Source organism: Mus pahari, chromosome 23, assembly GCF_900095145.1.
Source record: "Mus pahari chromosome 23, PAHARI_EIJ_v1.1, whole genome shotgun sequence".
Classification (NCBI taxonomy): Eukaryota; Metazoa; Chordata; class Mammalia; order Rodentia; family Muridae; genus Mus; species Mus pahari.
In genome coordinates this window covers 27,328,239-27,342,207 of record NC_034612.1, presented here as the reverse complement: position 1 = coordinate 27,342,207, position 13,969 = coordinate 27,328,239, and the positions used below count along the sequence as shown (strand labels likewise).

The window sequence follows — 13,969 nt, the reverse complement described above, 5'->3', positions numbered from 1 at the left end:
CTCCTCCTCCTCCTCCTCCTCCTCCTCCTTCTTCCTCCCCGAGTGCTGGAATTCCAGTCCTGACCCATTGTGCCCAGCTTAATCATCACATTGATGATATATAGTTCATCTAAGTTAGTTAATCAGTCTTACAACATTCCAGCCGTTACCTGGAGACTCCAGTTTCCAAGATAAGTTAAATAATTATTATAAATTAAAGTTCAAAATATCAGACATGATAAGAACCCCATTCTGGTGCCAGCTGCTGGGACATTAGACATGCAAGCAAGCATGGGGAGAGCCAGGAGGGGACACTCAGTTCCTTGGAGTCTCTCCGAGTTCCCCCTCAGTCCTTACAGATTCAGGGACCCTGGCTTCCCCAGGCACACAGACCTACCTTTAAGAGAGGTGCCTGGGCTTTAGGTATTTAATTTCCCTTTGGGATACCTGGTTTCAGGGACCTTGCCTGAGCCTCTGTGTGTCCGCAGGTGCCCAAACACAGACACCCACTAGTACTGGGGAAAGACTTGTGAGTTCAGAACTAGTAAGAGACTCGTGTACGGCCTCGTGGGCACCGTCCTGGCACTGCCACTTGTCCTTGTGGTCACCTTGGCTGTCTCCCTCGGCTGCTCCCAGAGAAGAAAGCACAGGTGAGCTCACGAGGCCAGCAACCATGGTGGCACAGCGAGAGGACCCGGGGTGATGACACCCCACCCAGAAGTCACGGTCTGAGTGTTCTACTGCTATACACTATTTCCAGCCTGGCGGTGAAGAAATCAGCTAAGGCCAAACAAAGTGTGTAGCTCCACCCATCCCTGGGCTTCATCAGCCACCCCTGGGCTTCATCAGCCACCCCTGGGCTTCACAAGGGTGGCTTTTTTATCTGATAGGGGAGGATCGTCTCTTTGAGTGAGAAATGGAAACAGAAACTAAAGCACTGAAATAAGATTATACAATAAAATAATTATATTTTATTATCTAGGCTGCCTTAGAGCTTAACACGGAAGCTGGGACTGAGTCAGATGGGCTGAGATGTATCTTCCAGGAATTGTTCAAGAAATACCCGCTAGAACACCTGGGCTGGAAGTGGGCTCGAAGTGGGCATACTGCTATGCTCCCACTTCACACCCGAGGAGACTGAGGCCTATTAGGGAACTGAGGGATATTTGGGGAGCCTGGTCACTGCCCCTGGAGATGGGGAAACCAGCGTGAAGCTCGTTTTTACTTCCTATGGCCATGACTTGGAAGGGTAGAGATGCGACTGACCCCTCAGGGTCAGTCTGCCGAGTCCCCGCCCACCCCTCAGCTGCTCACTGACCTTCTCATGACTGTTTGCAGGTCAACATATGACCTGTCTCAAGCATGGCAGCGAGAAGCTCTTCCTGGAACCTCCCAGAACACAGGGGTTTGGGAAAGTAACTGTTCCTGGGGGGGGGGGGCGGGGGGAGGCAGGGAAGGTGCAGTGGCCATGAAAGGCTGACACTCATCCTGATGACAGCTCATGTCCCGTGGTCCTCTGCATCTCAGTCCTCTTACCCCTTGCTCTCCCGTGGTCCTTCCCTAGCGCTCACTCAGGCCTCTCTCGCTGACCTAAAGGCTTCCGTTTTATTACGTTGATCTAGTGGGGTTGTGGGGGTCACATGCGTACCGTGGTATGTAGACAGAGGTCAGGGGACAACTTTCAGGAGTTACCCCCTTCCCTTCCATCATGTGGGTCCCTGGATGGGACTCAGGCCACCTCACCCATCTCACTAAATTGGCCTTTGACCTTCGTTCCTTCTTTTAGCTTCTCCCAGGGCCCCGGCTGAGCACTCTCCCTCCTCCATGTCTCTAGCACACGTCACACCACTATCTGGAAAGTTCCATCCCCCTCCACCTATACCAGCACCAAACTAATTGCTTCCATAACTTGTTTGTGACCCCTGACCTCTCTAGGGACCCCTTCCACCCCCACCTCCACTTTGTCCTTTAGTGTCCTCTGATTCCTGAGCGAGTCAGGGTCCCCTGGGGCTGTGTCTGCTCACGTCTCTGTCCACACCATATAACTTCGTCTGCAGACAGTATGGCTGCCTCTGCCCAGCTCCCCACTAAGCTGGCAGTGTGTGTGTGTGTGTGTGTGTGTGTGTGTGTGTGTCAGTCTCAGGGTTGTTCTTTAGGAACTGCATGAATTATTTTGGGGAACAAGGGCCCTCACAGATTGGGTCAGGCTGGCTGGCAGGAGAGCCATGTGAGTCCGCCAGTCTGCTTCCGCAGAGCGAGGGTCATAACATGTCACCACACCCAGCTTTTCATGTGGATTCTATTCTGATGATCAAACTCAGGTCCTAGGTATTTACAAGGCAAACATTTTCCCAGCTGAGCCATCTCTTCAGTTTCCTTTGCCCTCCGATTCGTCGCTGTCACTGCGTACGTAGCCCATGGTAATCTCGAACTAACAACTGTAAGTGGGTCTTGAACCTCAGGAGCCTCCCAACTCAGCCTCGCCACACCCACAGCCTCTACTTCCTAGATTCTTTTATGACCCCCCCCCCCCCTTATGGACCACCCCTTTCTAGTGATTCCGGGTAGGCTCAGAGCCATCTCCTGTCCCACAAGACAAGGTGTAGACACACACAGCCTCTCTATGGAGTACGTCTCCAGTCTGCCAGCAGCCCCACCCCTTTCAGACAGCCTCATCTGGATGCCTCTCTAGTTCTCATCCCCTGAGCCATCTCATCCTCTCACAGTGACCCCCATGTGGTTTCAGTGCCCGAGTTAGGGCTGGAGTACCTGGGGGCTCATTGGACATTTCTGATTTAAGCCTGAGTCTCTAGGCAGCCCCTGAGTGGACAGAGAAAGGCCTTTGTTTGTTTGTTTGTTTTTCGAGACAGTGTTTCTCTGTGTGGCCCTGGCTGTCCTGGAACTCACTCTGTAGACCAGGCTGGCCTCGAACTCAGAAATCCGCCTGCCTCTGCCTCCCGAGTGCTGGGATTCAAGGCGTGCGCCACCACGCCCGGCTGAGAAAAGCGATTCTTAAGCCAGAGGCACTGTTTAAGAAAAGGCCTCTAATGTGTCACACACCAGCACTAGGGAGGTAGATGCAGGCCACTCAACAGTTAGCAAGGTCATTTTCTGTTACATAACAAGCTTGAGGCTAGCTGGTTTACATGTCTCAGAGAGAGAGAGAGAGAGAGAGAGAGAGAGAGAGAGAGAGAGAGAGAGAGACAGGCTCTGGAGGGTTTTGATCAGAGTATGTGGTGTTGTCTATTTGTTCATTCTTTCGTCTAGAAGAGGGTCTCACTATGTAGCCCAGGCTAGCTCTGAACTCACGAGCTTTCTACCCAGTCTGCCAAGCAGCTGGGTTGACAGGAGTATACACCATTCAGGCCATGGATGAACTTGAAGTGGTTCACGCGGGTGGATCTGGGGGAATGACCTGGAAGATGGGGGTCGCAGTGAGAGGATGAGATGGTTCAGGCGGTGAGAGACAGAGAGGCAGCCAGATGAGGCTGTCTGAAGGGGAGTGGGGCTGCCTGCTAGACAGGGCACCTGAGGCTGACCTCGGGAGCACGGTGGCTGCTGCCTGAGTTTGGCATCCAATAGAGAACGCTGTGGGGCACATGGACTCCCTGGACCTGGGGGGAGGGGTCGGTGAAGGGGATGGCTCTTTGACCTGGATACAGCACCGGGAGTCTTGAAGGGGAAAAGGCAGGAGTAACAATGAAAGGGAAGGGGACTCCGGGAATCATCCAGAAGTGCAGGCATTACAGGAAACACGATAACACACCCACTGAGGAGTGGCCAAGATGTTAAGAGGAAAAAAAAAAAAAAAAAAAACCTGGCCCTAGCCTATACCAGGAACATCTGCAGGGTTCCAGAAGAGGGAGTCGATGTCGTTGGCAAATAACAGAGCCACAGGGATGACTTCTCAAGAGACCTAGGTTGTCTGCTGTGTTTGCTGTTGCTAAGGGCCGGGCAGGTGAGGAGGGTAGGATGTGACTCAACTGACTGCCACCAGCTCCATTCCACCGACGACAGTAGCTCCCCATGGGTGTGGCTTGTGACCCCTGGTGCATAGTACACAGTGGGTAGGGAATGCTATTCTGGTGTTCCTTCCCTGGCGTCCCCGCCTCACCCCAGACCTGCTCCCAGGCTCACATCAGCCCCACTGAGCCTCCATCAAGGAAGGAGTAGTTGAAGCAGTGATCTTCACGTCCCTGGACCCCTCGTCCCACACACTTTCCACCTGTTCGTGGGTGTCCCGGCCTCCTCTGGGGAGACCCCTCTTATACCCCCCATTTTTTCCCTACAGCTGACCGTCTGAAAGAGGAGAACTATGGCTTTGAGAAAAGGGTACAGCCACGTCCAGCCAAACCTGGAGAACGTGGACTTGAAAACCAAGGTGTAGCAGCTCAGAGTGTCTCCCACCCTGGGACTGACTGCCCCTCTCTCCTACCCTGGGTTCCCCTATTCCCACCCTCCCTAGCTCCTTCCGATCCTTGTTGACTTCATCTCTGTCTCCTATTCCCTAACTCAACCTTCAGAGGCCCAAGGTGGTGGAATCAGCAGTCCTGAGAGGGCGGGAGGTGCCTATTCCCTCATCCCCCCATCCAAACGTAGACAAGAGAGGGACAGGGTCCCCACGACCAGTATTCCTGCTTGGCTAAGATGAAGCTGACACCAGGTCCCAAAGCTATCCTGAGGTGCTTGCACTTAGTCTGTGAGTCACTGCTGGAAGACTTATGGAAGCAGCAGAGGATGGAGCCAGGTACCTCCTCCTCCTCCTCCTCCTCCTCCTCCTCCTCCTCCCCCCCTCACCTCCATGTTCCAGGAACCCAGAGACTTCGAGGCACCTCAGCATCTTGGTTTGCAGGGGGGTATCGCCCTACTCTGGATTTTCCCTCTTAATAAAGCGATTCTTTAAAGAAGAGTCTTAGGTTTGTTTTTTTTTCTCCTCCTGATGTGTGTGTGGGGAGTAGGGGGTAGATGGCCTTCTGGGTTTCATCTGGGAGCAATGGGGGCAAATAGCTTGTGCCCGCTTCTGGGCAGAACCATCTTCCCAAGATAGAACATTCCCATCCCTCGCCTCTTCCAACGGGGGGCAGCGCCAGGTCCATCTCCGCCTGAGGTTGCGTGAGGGCAGACTAACCCAGGACCAGGCCTTGGGGAGAGAATTCCTCAGGTCCGAGAGCAGCAGGTGGGGGCCTCTGGGAGGCCAATCACAGAGTGCTTGTTGCATTGTTCTTCAGGATGGCCAAGGTCGCTGCGGGTGACCATGGGGGTGGTGAGAGGGTCCTGCTTACCTCAACTCACACACACTTCGGGACTCCCGATCATCCCAGGGTGTCAGAACTTGCACTCCGTGTCCTGCTGGGGTACCTATAGAACCGAGAGAGGGTTTGAGGAATGGTGGATATTCTGGCCGGGGACTGGGGCCAAATCCAGGATATTCCTCTCTCTGGCTAAGACACGCCCTCCTTTTCCATCTCTGTGGAAGAACCAGGAACACTATCCTTTTCTTGATAGCTGCAGCACCACCCCTCTTACTGAAGTGATAAATCTTATAACCTGAACACCTATGCACTTGACTGGCCAGGAAAGGGAACCGCTCCCTTTGCTCTTTGGCCCAGAGTGGCCAGCACCCCCTTCGTCATACGGGAAGCTCTCGGATGGATCCCTAGTCACATTTACACCGCCCCCCCCCCCCGGGGCCCCTCAGAGGTCAAAGGTCTCCTGTCCGTTTTTATTTCTGGGGTTCCCAGGTTCACATTCATTTTGCCAGCTGCCAAGAAGAGCGCAAAGGAGGCTCTGCCATGTCGACGAGGACGCTGAGGTGGGTGAGGCAGACCTCCGCGCTCTGCCTGCTGGCTCTCATCCTCCACTCCCTGCCCCGACACATCGCTGCTGAGAATGGTGAGTGCCTTCCCATCCCTACTGCCTGAGCACCTTGCCCGCAAGCCTGCACCCCTGACCTGCCAGGCTCCAGGGCAGAGCTCCCTCCTCGGTCAAGGGCAGCTGAGACAACTTCCACTTGGAGCTCAACCTCAGCCTTCCCTGAACATCTTTCCTTTCCTTTGGGGAAAGAGCAGTTTGTCTCTCTGGGCTGTCCCCAGGGAGTGACAGTAACAGGTGTCAACTCAACCAAGCTGCTTGTATTAAACAGAATCCTCCCTCTGAGGTGGGGTAAACAACCAGCCACGCTAAATTGAGCCCGTGTTTACCTTCTAAGTGTACCCATCTTATCTCGAACGCCCCAAGGTCTTTGTGTGTGCGGAGAGGGTGGAAGACAAAGTTGAATCATGATATAGACCAGGCTGACCTAAAACTCACAGTGTGACCCATTCCTTTTTTGTTTGTTTGTTTTTTTGTTTTGTTTTTCGAGACAGGGTCTCACTGTGTAGCCCTGGCTGTCCTGGAACTCACTCTGTAGACCAGGCTGGCCTCTAACTCAGAAATCCACCTGCCTCTGCCTCCCGAGTGCTGGGATTAATGGTGTGCGCCACCACGCCCGGCTCAGTGTGACCCATTCTTACACTCCTGCCTCAGCCTGCCAAAGACTGGGATGGGTCACTCGACTTTGCAGTTCTTCAGACAACACAAAACACCTTCCTCTTCCTTCTGCCTTCTCTAACGTCTGTCCTGATCATCATTGTTGACTTCTTCCTCCTCCTCCTCCTTCTCCTTCTTCCTTTTCTTCTTTTCTTTTCTCTTTCTTCCCCCTCTCCTTACTTTCCTCCCTCCTTCTCTCCTCTCCCTGCTCCCATCCCTGTCACTCTCTCCCTTTCCCTTCTGCTCCTGCCTTACAAGCCTCAGGACCACCGCAGGGTAGAATGCCTGAAGCTCCAGTCTCTCACGTTCTCATGAAGTAGCCACGTGTCAGAGTCAGCCCAACTCCTCTCTGTTCTGTTTCCTCCCCTGAAAAGACAAGGGTTGGTCCATGCGGTGTAGGGAAAGCCTGTTATCCCTAATACTCTGGAAGTTCGAGACCTACTATAGACCGAGTTCAAGGTCAGCCTTAGCAAATTCGTGAGACCCTGTCTCAAAATAAAAAGTAGAAATAGGGCTGGGAGTGGGGTGAGGTAGCACAAGCCTTTGGGACTTGGGAGGCAGAGGCAGGTGGATCTCTGAGTTTGAGGCCAGCCTGGTCCCAGGACAGCCAGGGCTACACAGAGAAACCCTGTCTCAGATAGATAGACAGACAGACAGACAGACAGACAGACAGACAGACAGACAACAAAAAAGAGGACTGAAGATGTAGCTCAGGGGCAAAGCCCTTGCCTAGAATTCCCCAGAGTGGTGCTGGGGCATGGCTCAGCCTGGACAGAACCCGGAGCCAGGGACCAGGCTGGGACGATACAGTTCTGTGGCAGAGCAATTGCCTGGCATGTGTGAAGCCCTAGGCTGGGATTTCTTTTTCATCTCTGTGTGTGTGTGTGTGTATTTTTTACTTTAAATTTTTTATTAGACATTTTCTTTATTTGCATTTCAAATGTTTTCCCCTTTCCTGGTTTCCCCTCTGAAACACCCCCTCCCTTCCTCCTCCCCCTTGCTCCCCAACCCACCCACTCCCATTCCTGGCCCTGGCAGTCCCCTATTCTGGGGCATAGAACCTTCACAGGACCAAGGGCCTCTCCTCCCATTCATGACCGACTAGGCCATCCTCTGCTACATATGCAGCTGGAGCCCAAGTCCCATCATGTGTGCTCTTTGGTTGGTGGTTTAGTCCCTGGGAGCTCTGGGGGTACTGGTTGGTTTATATTGTTGTTCCTCCTATGGGGCTGCAAACCCCTTCAGCTCCTTGGGTCCTTTCTCTACCTCCTTCATTGGAGACTCTGTGCTCTGTCCAATGGATGACTGAGAGCATCCACCTCTGTATTTGTCAGGCTCTGGCAGAGCCTCTCGGGAGACAGCTATATCAGGTTCCTGTCAGCAAGCACTTGTTGGCATCCACAATAGTGTCTGGGTTTGGTGACTGTGTATGGGGTGGATCCCCAGGTGGGGCCGTCTTTGGATGGTCATTCCTTCAGTCTCTGCTCCACAGTTTGTCTCTGTAACTCCTTCCATGGGTCTAAACCCACAGTCATCTCTCTGGTCCCCCCTGGGACAGGGGTGGTGGGTGGTGGGAGAAGGGGTTGGAATTTCTAAGGATCCATTCACCTTAGTTGCTTAGGACTCATTGGTCCTGAGGACGAGGATCATGAAAGCAAGAGATGAGAGTAGCTCACTCTCAGACTGCCCCTATGCCTGGGGCTCTGGGAGCAAGGGAAACTGAGGCACAAACAAAACAGACTCCAACGGTCCCTCCTCCCCCAACAAGATGACACCTTGGGAGGGTCAGGGGAGTCTCCAAGAGGACTGGGAGACAGGAGTGGAGTTCTCTGAGTCACCCATGGACAAAATCCTACCATCATCGAGGGCCTGCCTTGGACTTTGTCCTGCCTTGGAACTCACTTTGCCAGGGACATTGACCCCGAAGCCATGGACCCCTATCGGCTCTTCTCCAGTGAGGGCTTGGCAAGAAGGACAAAGGGTCAGAATGTCTGAGAACAGTTCTTACAAGCTATGGTTTAGGATCCTGACGGGTCTCGGTAGGGCAGGAACTTCCCTGTGCTCTGTCTCTCTGTCATATCCTCTCCCCCTCCCCCTCTCCCTCCCCTCCCTCTCCTTTCCACTACTTTCTCACCCCCATGGTCCACCCCATGCGCTATGATCCATCCATCTCCCCTCAGTCTCCCCTTCTATAGAAGGAAGGGAAGCTTCAGAATTCTTTCTGCTCTGTTGAAGGAGCCTGCTCAGAGTCCATTAGCATCTAGGTCCTTCTGTGTCCCAAACCCAGGGACCCAGGACACCATGTCTCTTCAAGGCCACTGTCCTTGGCAGTGACAGGACAGGGTGTAGCTGCAGAAATAATTCCATGACCTCAGCTATGCCCTGCCTGGAAGATGCCCTCTTATCTTGCTCCCATATCTGGATATATGAGATATCAATGGGACACAGTGTCCTCCGGGCTGGCCTAACCCTGTTTAGCCTTAACGATTACCCTCTTGTCCCCACACCCATGATAAAAGTGACTAAGACCTAGAGTTTCATGTCCATCACAAGTGCCTTAGACCACTACCCTTCGCTGTTCCCAGGCACACATCCTGCCCTTAATCACTGTCCTGCTCAAGGGTTGCCTTAGCAACATCCCACAACCTGGAAGGCTTAGAATGGTAGAGTTTCTCTTCTCACGGTTCTGGCAGGGGGAAGAAGCAGGGTGCTCAGCTTTTGTGGCGGTGGTGGCGGTAGTGGCGGTTGTTGCTGAATTAGAGTCAGCTCTGTCGTTCCCTCATGTGGGATCCAGGGACCCAGGGCCATCATGGTAGCAGCAGAGCGTTTTTTTTTATTTGCTGAGTCAGCTCGCCGGCTCGCGCCTCTCTCATGTAGAAGGCAACGCTGCAAGGGTCTGTCCCAGAGACTCTAACGGCTGCTGGCAAATCCGTTGACGTTTTGTGACCCGCGCCTGCCTCTGCTTCCTTAGACCCCACGGCATCCTCCGAGTGTCTGCATCCGTCTTGGGTCCGGGTCTTCCTAAGGACACTGGTGGTGTTGGGTTAAGGACGGTGTGCGTGATCTCATTTGGACACCGCACCTTGCAAAGACTATTGTCAAATATGGCTGCCGCCAGCAAAAGTAAAACAAAACAGTCAGAGGCCTCCTGAGGTGCTGGGGATAGGGGTCCCATCAGAATAACAGGAACAGAGTGGCGGGAGATGCAGATGAGGTAGAGAGTCTTGGTTCTTCTTCCCTTGTTTCCTAGGCCCCCTCTACCACCTCCCTCCTCCCATCTCTCCCTCCCTCCCTTCCTTCTTTCTTCCTGTGGCCCCGGGGCTCCAACACAGAGCTTCCTGCAAGCTAGCCAAGCGCTCTACCATTGAGCCATAGCCCCAGCTCAAGGCAGGTCAAAGCGCTTGTCAAGCCCGATGACCTGAGTTCCATCCCTGGGTCCTACAAGGAGGGAACTGTCTCCTGAAAGTTGTCCTCTGGCTCCCATCCATGTGTGGCGGCACACAAGGTCATCCTTAGAGAGATGGATAGATAGATAGATAATAAGTCAGTGTAACAAAGATTATAATAATTGCTGTTGGCCAGGAATAGCACCGGAGGAGGTTAGCTTGTGGGGACGAAGCAGAAGGGACCCCAGTCATTTTTGTCAGGCTCATGTCTTGTCTTGTCCATTGTCTGTTTGGCATCTTCCTGCCTCTCTTAAATTCTAAAATCCTCTTTTAGCCTCAGCCTGGGCATTCTCATTCCTTAATAATTGGTCAAGATTTAAAGTGAAAAATAAACCAATAAAATTAACCATAAGATCAGAATTGGCTGACTTGTAGCCACTGTGAAGTCCGATGCAGACAGGGAGTGAACTGGAGGTCACGCTCGTCTGCATAGGCAGTCTCAACAAACAGAAATAGACGCCCAATAAAAGCAAACAAAAGAGGGGCTTACACCTGCCCACATAGTTCACTGTGTGCACTATAGGCTAGGACCTGCAAGTGAGGAAGGGAGGGGAGGGAAGGGGTGGGGAGAGAGAGAGAGAGAGAGAGAGAGAGAGAGAGAGAGAGAGAGAGAGAGAGAGATTTCTGAGTTTTGGTCGCCTTGCTTATCTCATTATTATATCATCCAAGTCCACTCATTTTCCTAAAAATTCCGTGAGTTTGTTTTCTTTACAGCTGAGTAATGTTCCGTAAATGTAATGCACATAGATCAACAGCCGTTAAGTGTGGATATGATAGTAAAATGCTAATTTTTTCCAGTTTCAGCTGTTACTGTGTGTGTGCATGCATGTCCGTGGTGTGTGTCTGTATGTGTGTCTGTGGTGTGAAGTGTGTGTGTGTGTGTGTGTGTGTGTGTCTGTGGTGTGCGCGCGCGTAGGAAGTGTAGAGAAAAATGTAACTGACAGCCAGAGTAAAACCCCAAGGGCAGCTCCGTGGCTTCTCCGCTGCTCCGTGGGTACAGAGCTCACCTCACCAGCGTTAGGGCCTGGCGGGTGTTTGAGGAAACGACTCAAACACCTGCCTGTGTCAAAATCTGGGTGTGTGATGTTTTTATTTTATTTATCGGGAGACTGCTGAGCCCCGAAGGGCTCTTCCTGTAGACACAGTGACCTAAGCTTGACTCCCAGAACCCACAGAAAAAAGCCCTGGCAGGGGCTGGGGAGAGCTCAGTGGGTAGAGCGCCCCCATCCGGAGGTTCACAAAGCCTTAACTGCAGCTGCGAGGGGATCTACCGCCCTCTTCTGGCCTCTTCGGGTACCTGGACACACACTGACGCTCAGCCACACTCACAGCCACGTACACAGAAGTAGATAACATCTTTTATAAAGTCAGGCTTAGTGGTGCACATTTACAACCTGGGAGGCAGAGACACGAGGACCCTGGGGCTCTCTGACTGCCGGCCTAGCCTACCTTGGCTACTTTAGGCCAATGGGAGGTCTTGTCTAAAAAAACCAAACCAAACCAAAACAAAACAACAACAACAACAAAAAAAGAAAAACACCAAAAAACAAACGAACAAACAAAAAACAGTGCATAGCCCTGAGGAATGATAGGTTAAGTCTGTCCTGTGACTTTCACGGGCGTGTACATATCTGAACACTTACATATGAATAATGCACACACGCACACCCCCACTCTCCAAAAAGCAGAGCCAACGTAAAGATCTCTAGAGAAATGATCTCGCTGGACAGACTGACCCCCAGCCTGTCCCTGGCCTGGTCCACTCTCTTTCCTCCACCCACCCATCCCCTTTGCCCCACCAGCTGGAACTTCCTTTAGCTCTTCCCACTCCTTGGGAGATGGTGAGGTCAGGGTTACTGAGAATGGCACAGGAGTCTCCGACCCTGATCCCTGACCCTGCGCTTGGCCCTGCTCCCTTGTGTGTGTCAGGCAGGGACAAACCAGGCGGTTCTAGAGAAACCCGTTGTAGGTCTGGACCTTTGGTCCATCTCTGTTATAAAAAACGAACTTGTTCTGGGAGCCACTGGGCCATCTCGTCCTCCCTGCCTTGAACTGAAAGACCTCAGTGAGCCCATGGCCCTCAGATGACAGGCCTGGAGCAGCTCACCTGGCCTTAGACTCCCCATGTAATCAAGGTTGGCCATGAACTTAAGATGCCACCCCCCACCTCCCAAGGGCTGGGACGGCAGGGATCAAACTCAGGTTGTAAGGCTTGGAGGCAATCATCTCTGCCTAATAAACCACCGTGCTGGCCCCTAATCTGTTTCTTTTTGAGTGAGTTTTAATTGTTTGTCTTTCAAGAAATCCGTTCATTTAGCCTAAGCTGTGAAAGGTGCTGAAGACAGTTGTGTATGAAACTGCCTCATTTTGGATGGAATAGAAACATTTGGGGCACTTCCTTCCGGCATTTTGTGTTAGGAGCAAAGTGAACTTCTTGAGCAAGTGAACCTAGAGTTATTTTTTTTTTAAAGATTTATTTATTTATTATATGTAATTACTCTGTAGCTGTCTTCAGACACTCCAGAAGAGGGTGTCAGATCTTGTTATGGATGGTTATGAGCCACCATGTGGTTGCTGGGATTTGAACTCCGGACCTTTGGAAGAGCAGTCGGGTGCTCTTACCCGCTGAGCCATCTCACCAGCCCCTAGAGTTATTTTTGTGTTTGTAATTTTGCGGACATTATTTTTTGACATATCTTTTGGTTTCCTTACTTTTCTTGAGTTCTAATTACTCATGCATTATGCTGCTTAAAGAATTTTCATAACTAGTAATTTTTTTGTCCAGTGTTGAAGATTGAAGTCTGGAGGGCTTAGCACATACTAGGCAAGCACTCTCTCTCCCTGAGCCACACCTCCAGCCCCTCCCTGGGGGATTCTAGGCAGGGGCTCTACCACTGAGCCACGCCCCCAGCCCCTCACTGGGGGATTCTAGGCAGGGGCTNTANNANTGNNCCACTCTGCCAGCCCCTCACTGGGGGGTTCTAGGCAGGGGCTCTGGCACTGAGTTATATCCTCCATCCGTTCTCTTCCCCAAACTATTCTAATTTTCGTTTTCAGATAGGGTCTCAGAAAATTGCCTAGGCTGGCTTTGAACTGTCCCGACCTGGGACAGCCAAACAGGGTCTGAGGAGAGAATGGGGGACAAGAAACACAAAGAACGGAAGCAAGTCTGATTGATCAAGCTGTCAAATTTTATTTTTCCCAGGCAGGTTTTATACCCAATAGAAGCAGGGTATTGGGAGGGGGATGACGCAGATTCGCTTTGTTTCTGGGGGAACGCACCTGTTCCCAAAAGCAGGCTATTGGCTGGGTAAAAAGTTCATCAGGAGGAAGAGAACAGAGTGGATTATTAGGCACCAGTCCACAAGATCTATAGCTATTTGTTCTTAACTGGGGGTAGTACTTTCCTACAGAGGCCTCAACTTTTCCCACAAAAATCTCGACTAAGCCAGTACTTTTCCACTAAGGCCAAGACGTTGTAAGTAAGCACTTAAGGCTGACGAGGCAGTTAACATCCAAACAGGGTCACTCTCAACACTGAACTTGTCATATAAACGAACAGACCTCAATTTTTGTTGTGATCCTTAAAGGCCCGAGTCACCATGTCATGCATGCCATTCTCTCTATCACAAAGTCATCACATGTCCTTTCTCCAGTGTCCTGTGATCTGCAGGCTTCTCCAGCCTGACCCAGGGGAGCAGCCATGTCCCCTGTCTGACAGTCAGCTCCTGTCCCTTCTCATCTCCTCTTACAGTCTCTCTGGCCTCAAGAACTTTGTCCAGAGCCGTACACTGACCCATACTGGGTTTCATCGTCCCAAAGGAGAAGCCAGGGCTGGTCTCTGAGGTCTCTCCGTCCTAGTTAAGGTCACTCTTACTGTGATGAAACACCATTGTAGTGTTTCTGCCTGCACGCTGACCGGCGCCTGTCTGCGTGGGCAGAAAACACCTTGGGGTGGGTTCGTACTGCAGAGCTAATCTTCCTGAAATAAGATGATCTGCAAGAAAGATTATTAT

General features: G+C 51.9%; 1 protein-coding gene across 1 annotated transcript in view; it reads left to right on the top strand.

The window, feature by feature from the left end:
• Positions 1-13,969, top strand: part of LOC110313168 (mucin-17) — a 30,815-nt gene that overhangs the window by 1,931 nt on the left and 14,915 nt on the right. Inside the window, exons 2-3 of the mRNA XM_029533876.1 lie at positions 4,271-4,311; positions 5,721-5,791. Of these exons, the coding sequence (XP_029389736.1) occupies positions 4,271-4,311; positions 5,721-5,791 (112 nt within the window). The remainder of the gene's footprint in view (positions 1-4,270; positions 4,312-5,720; positions 5,792-13,969) is intronic.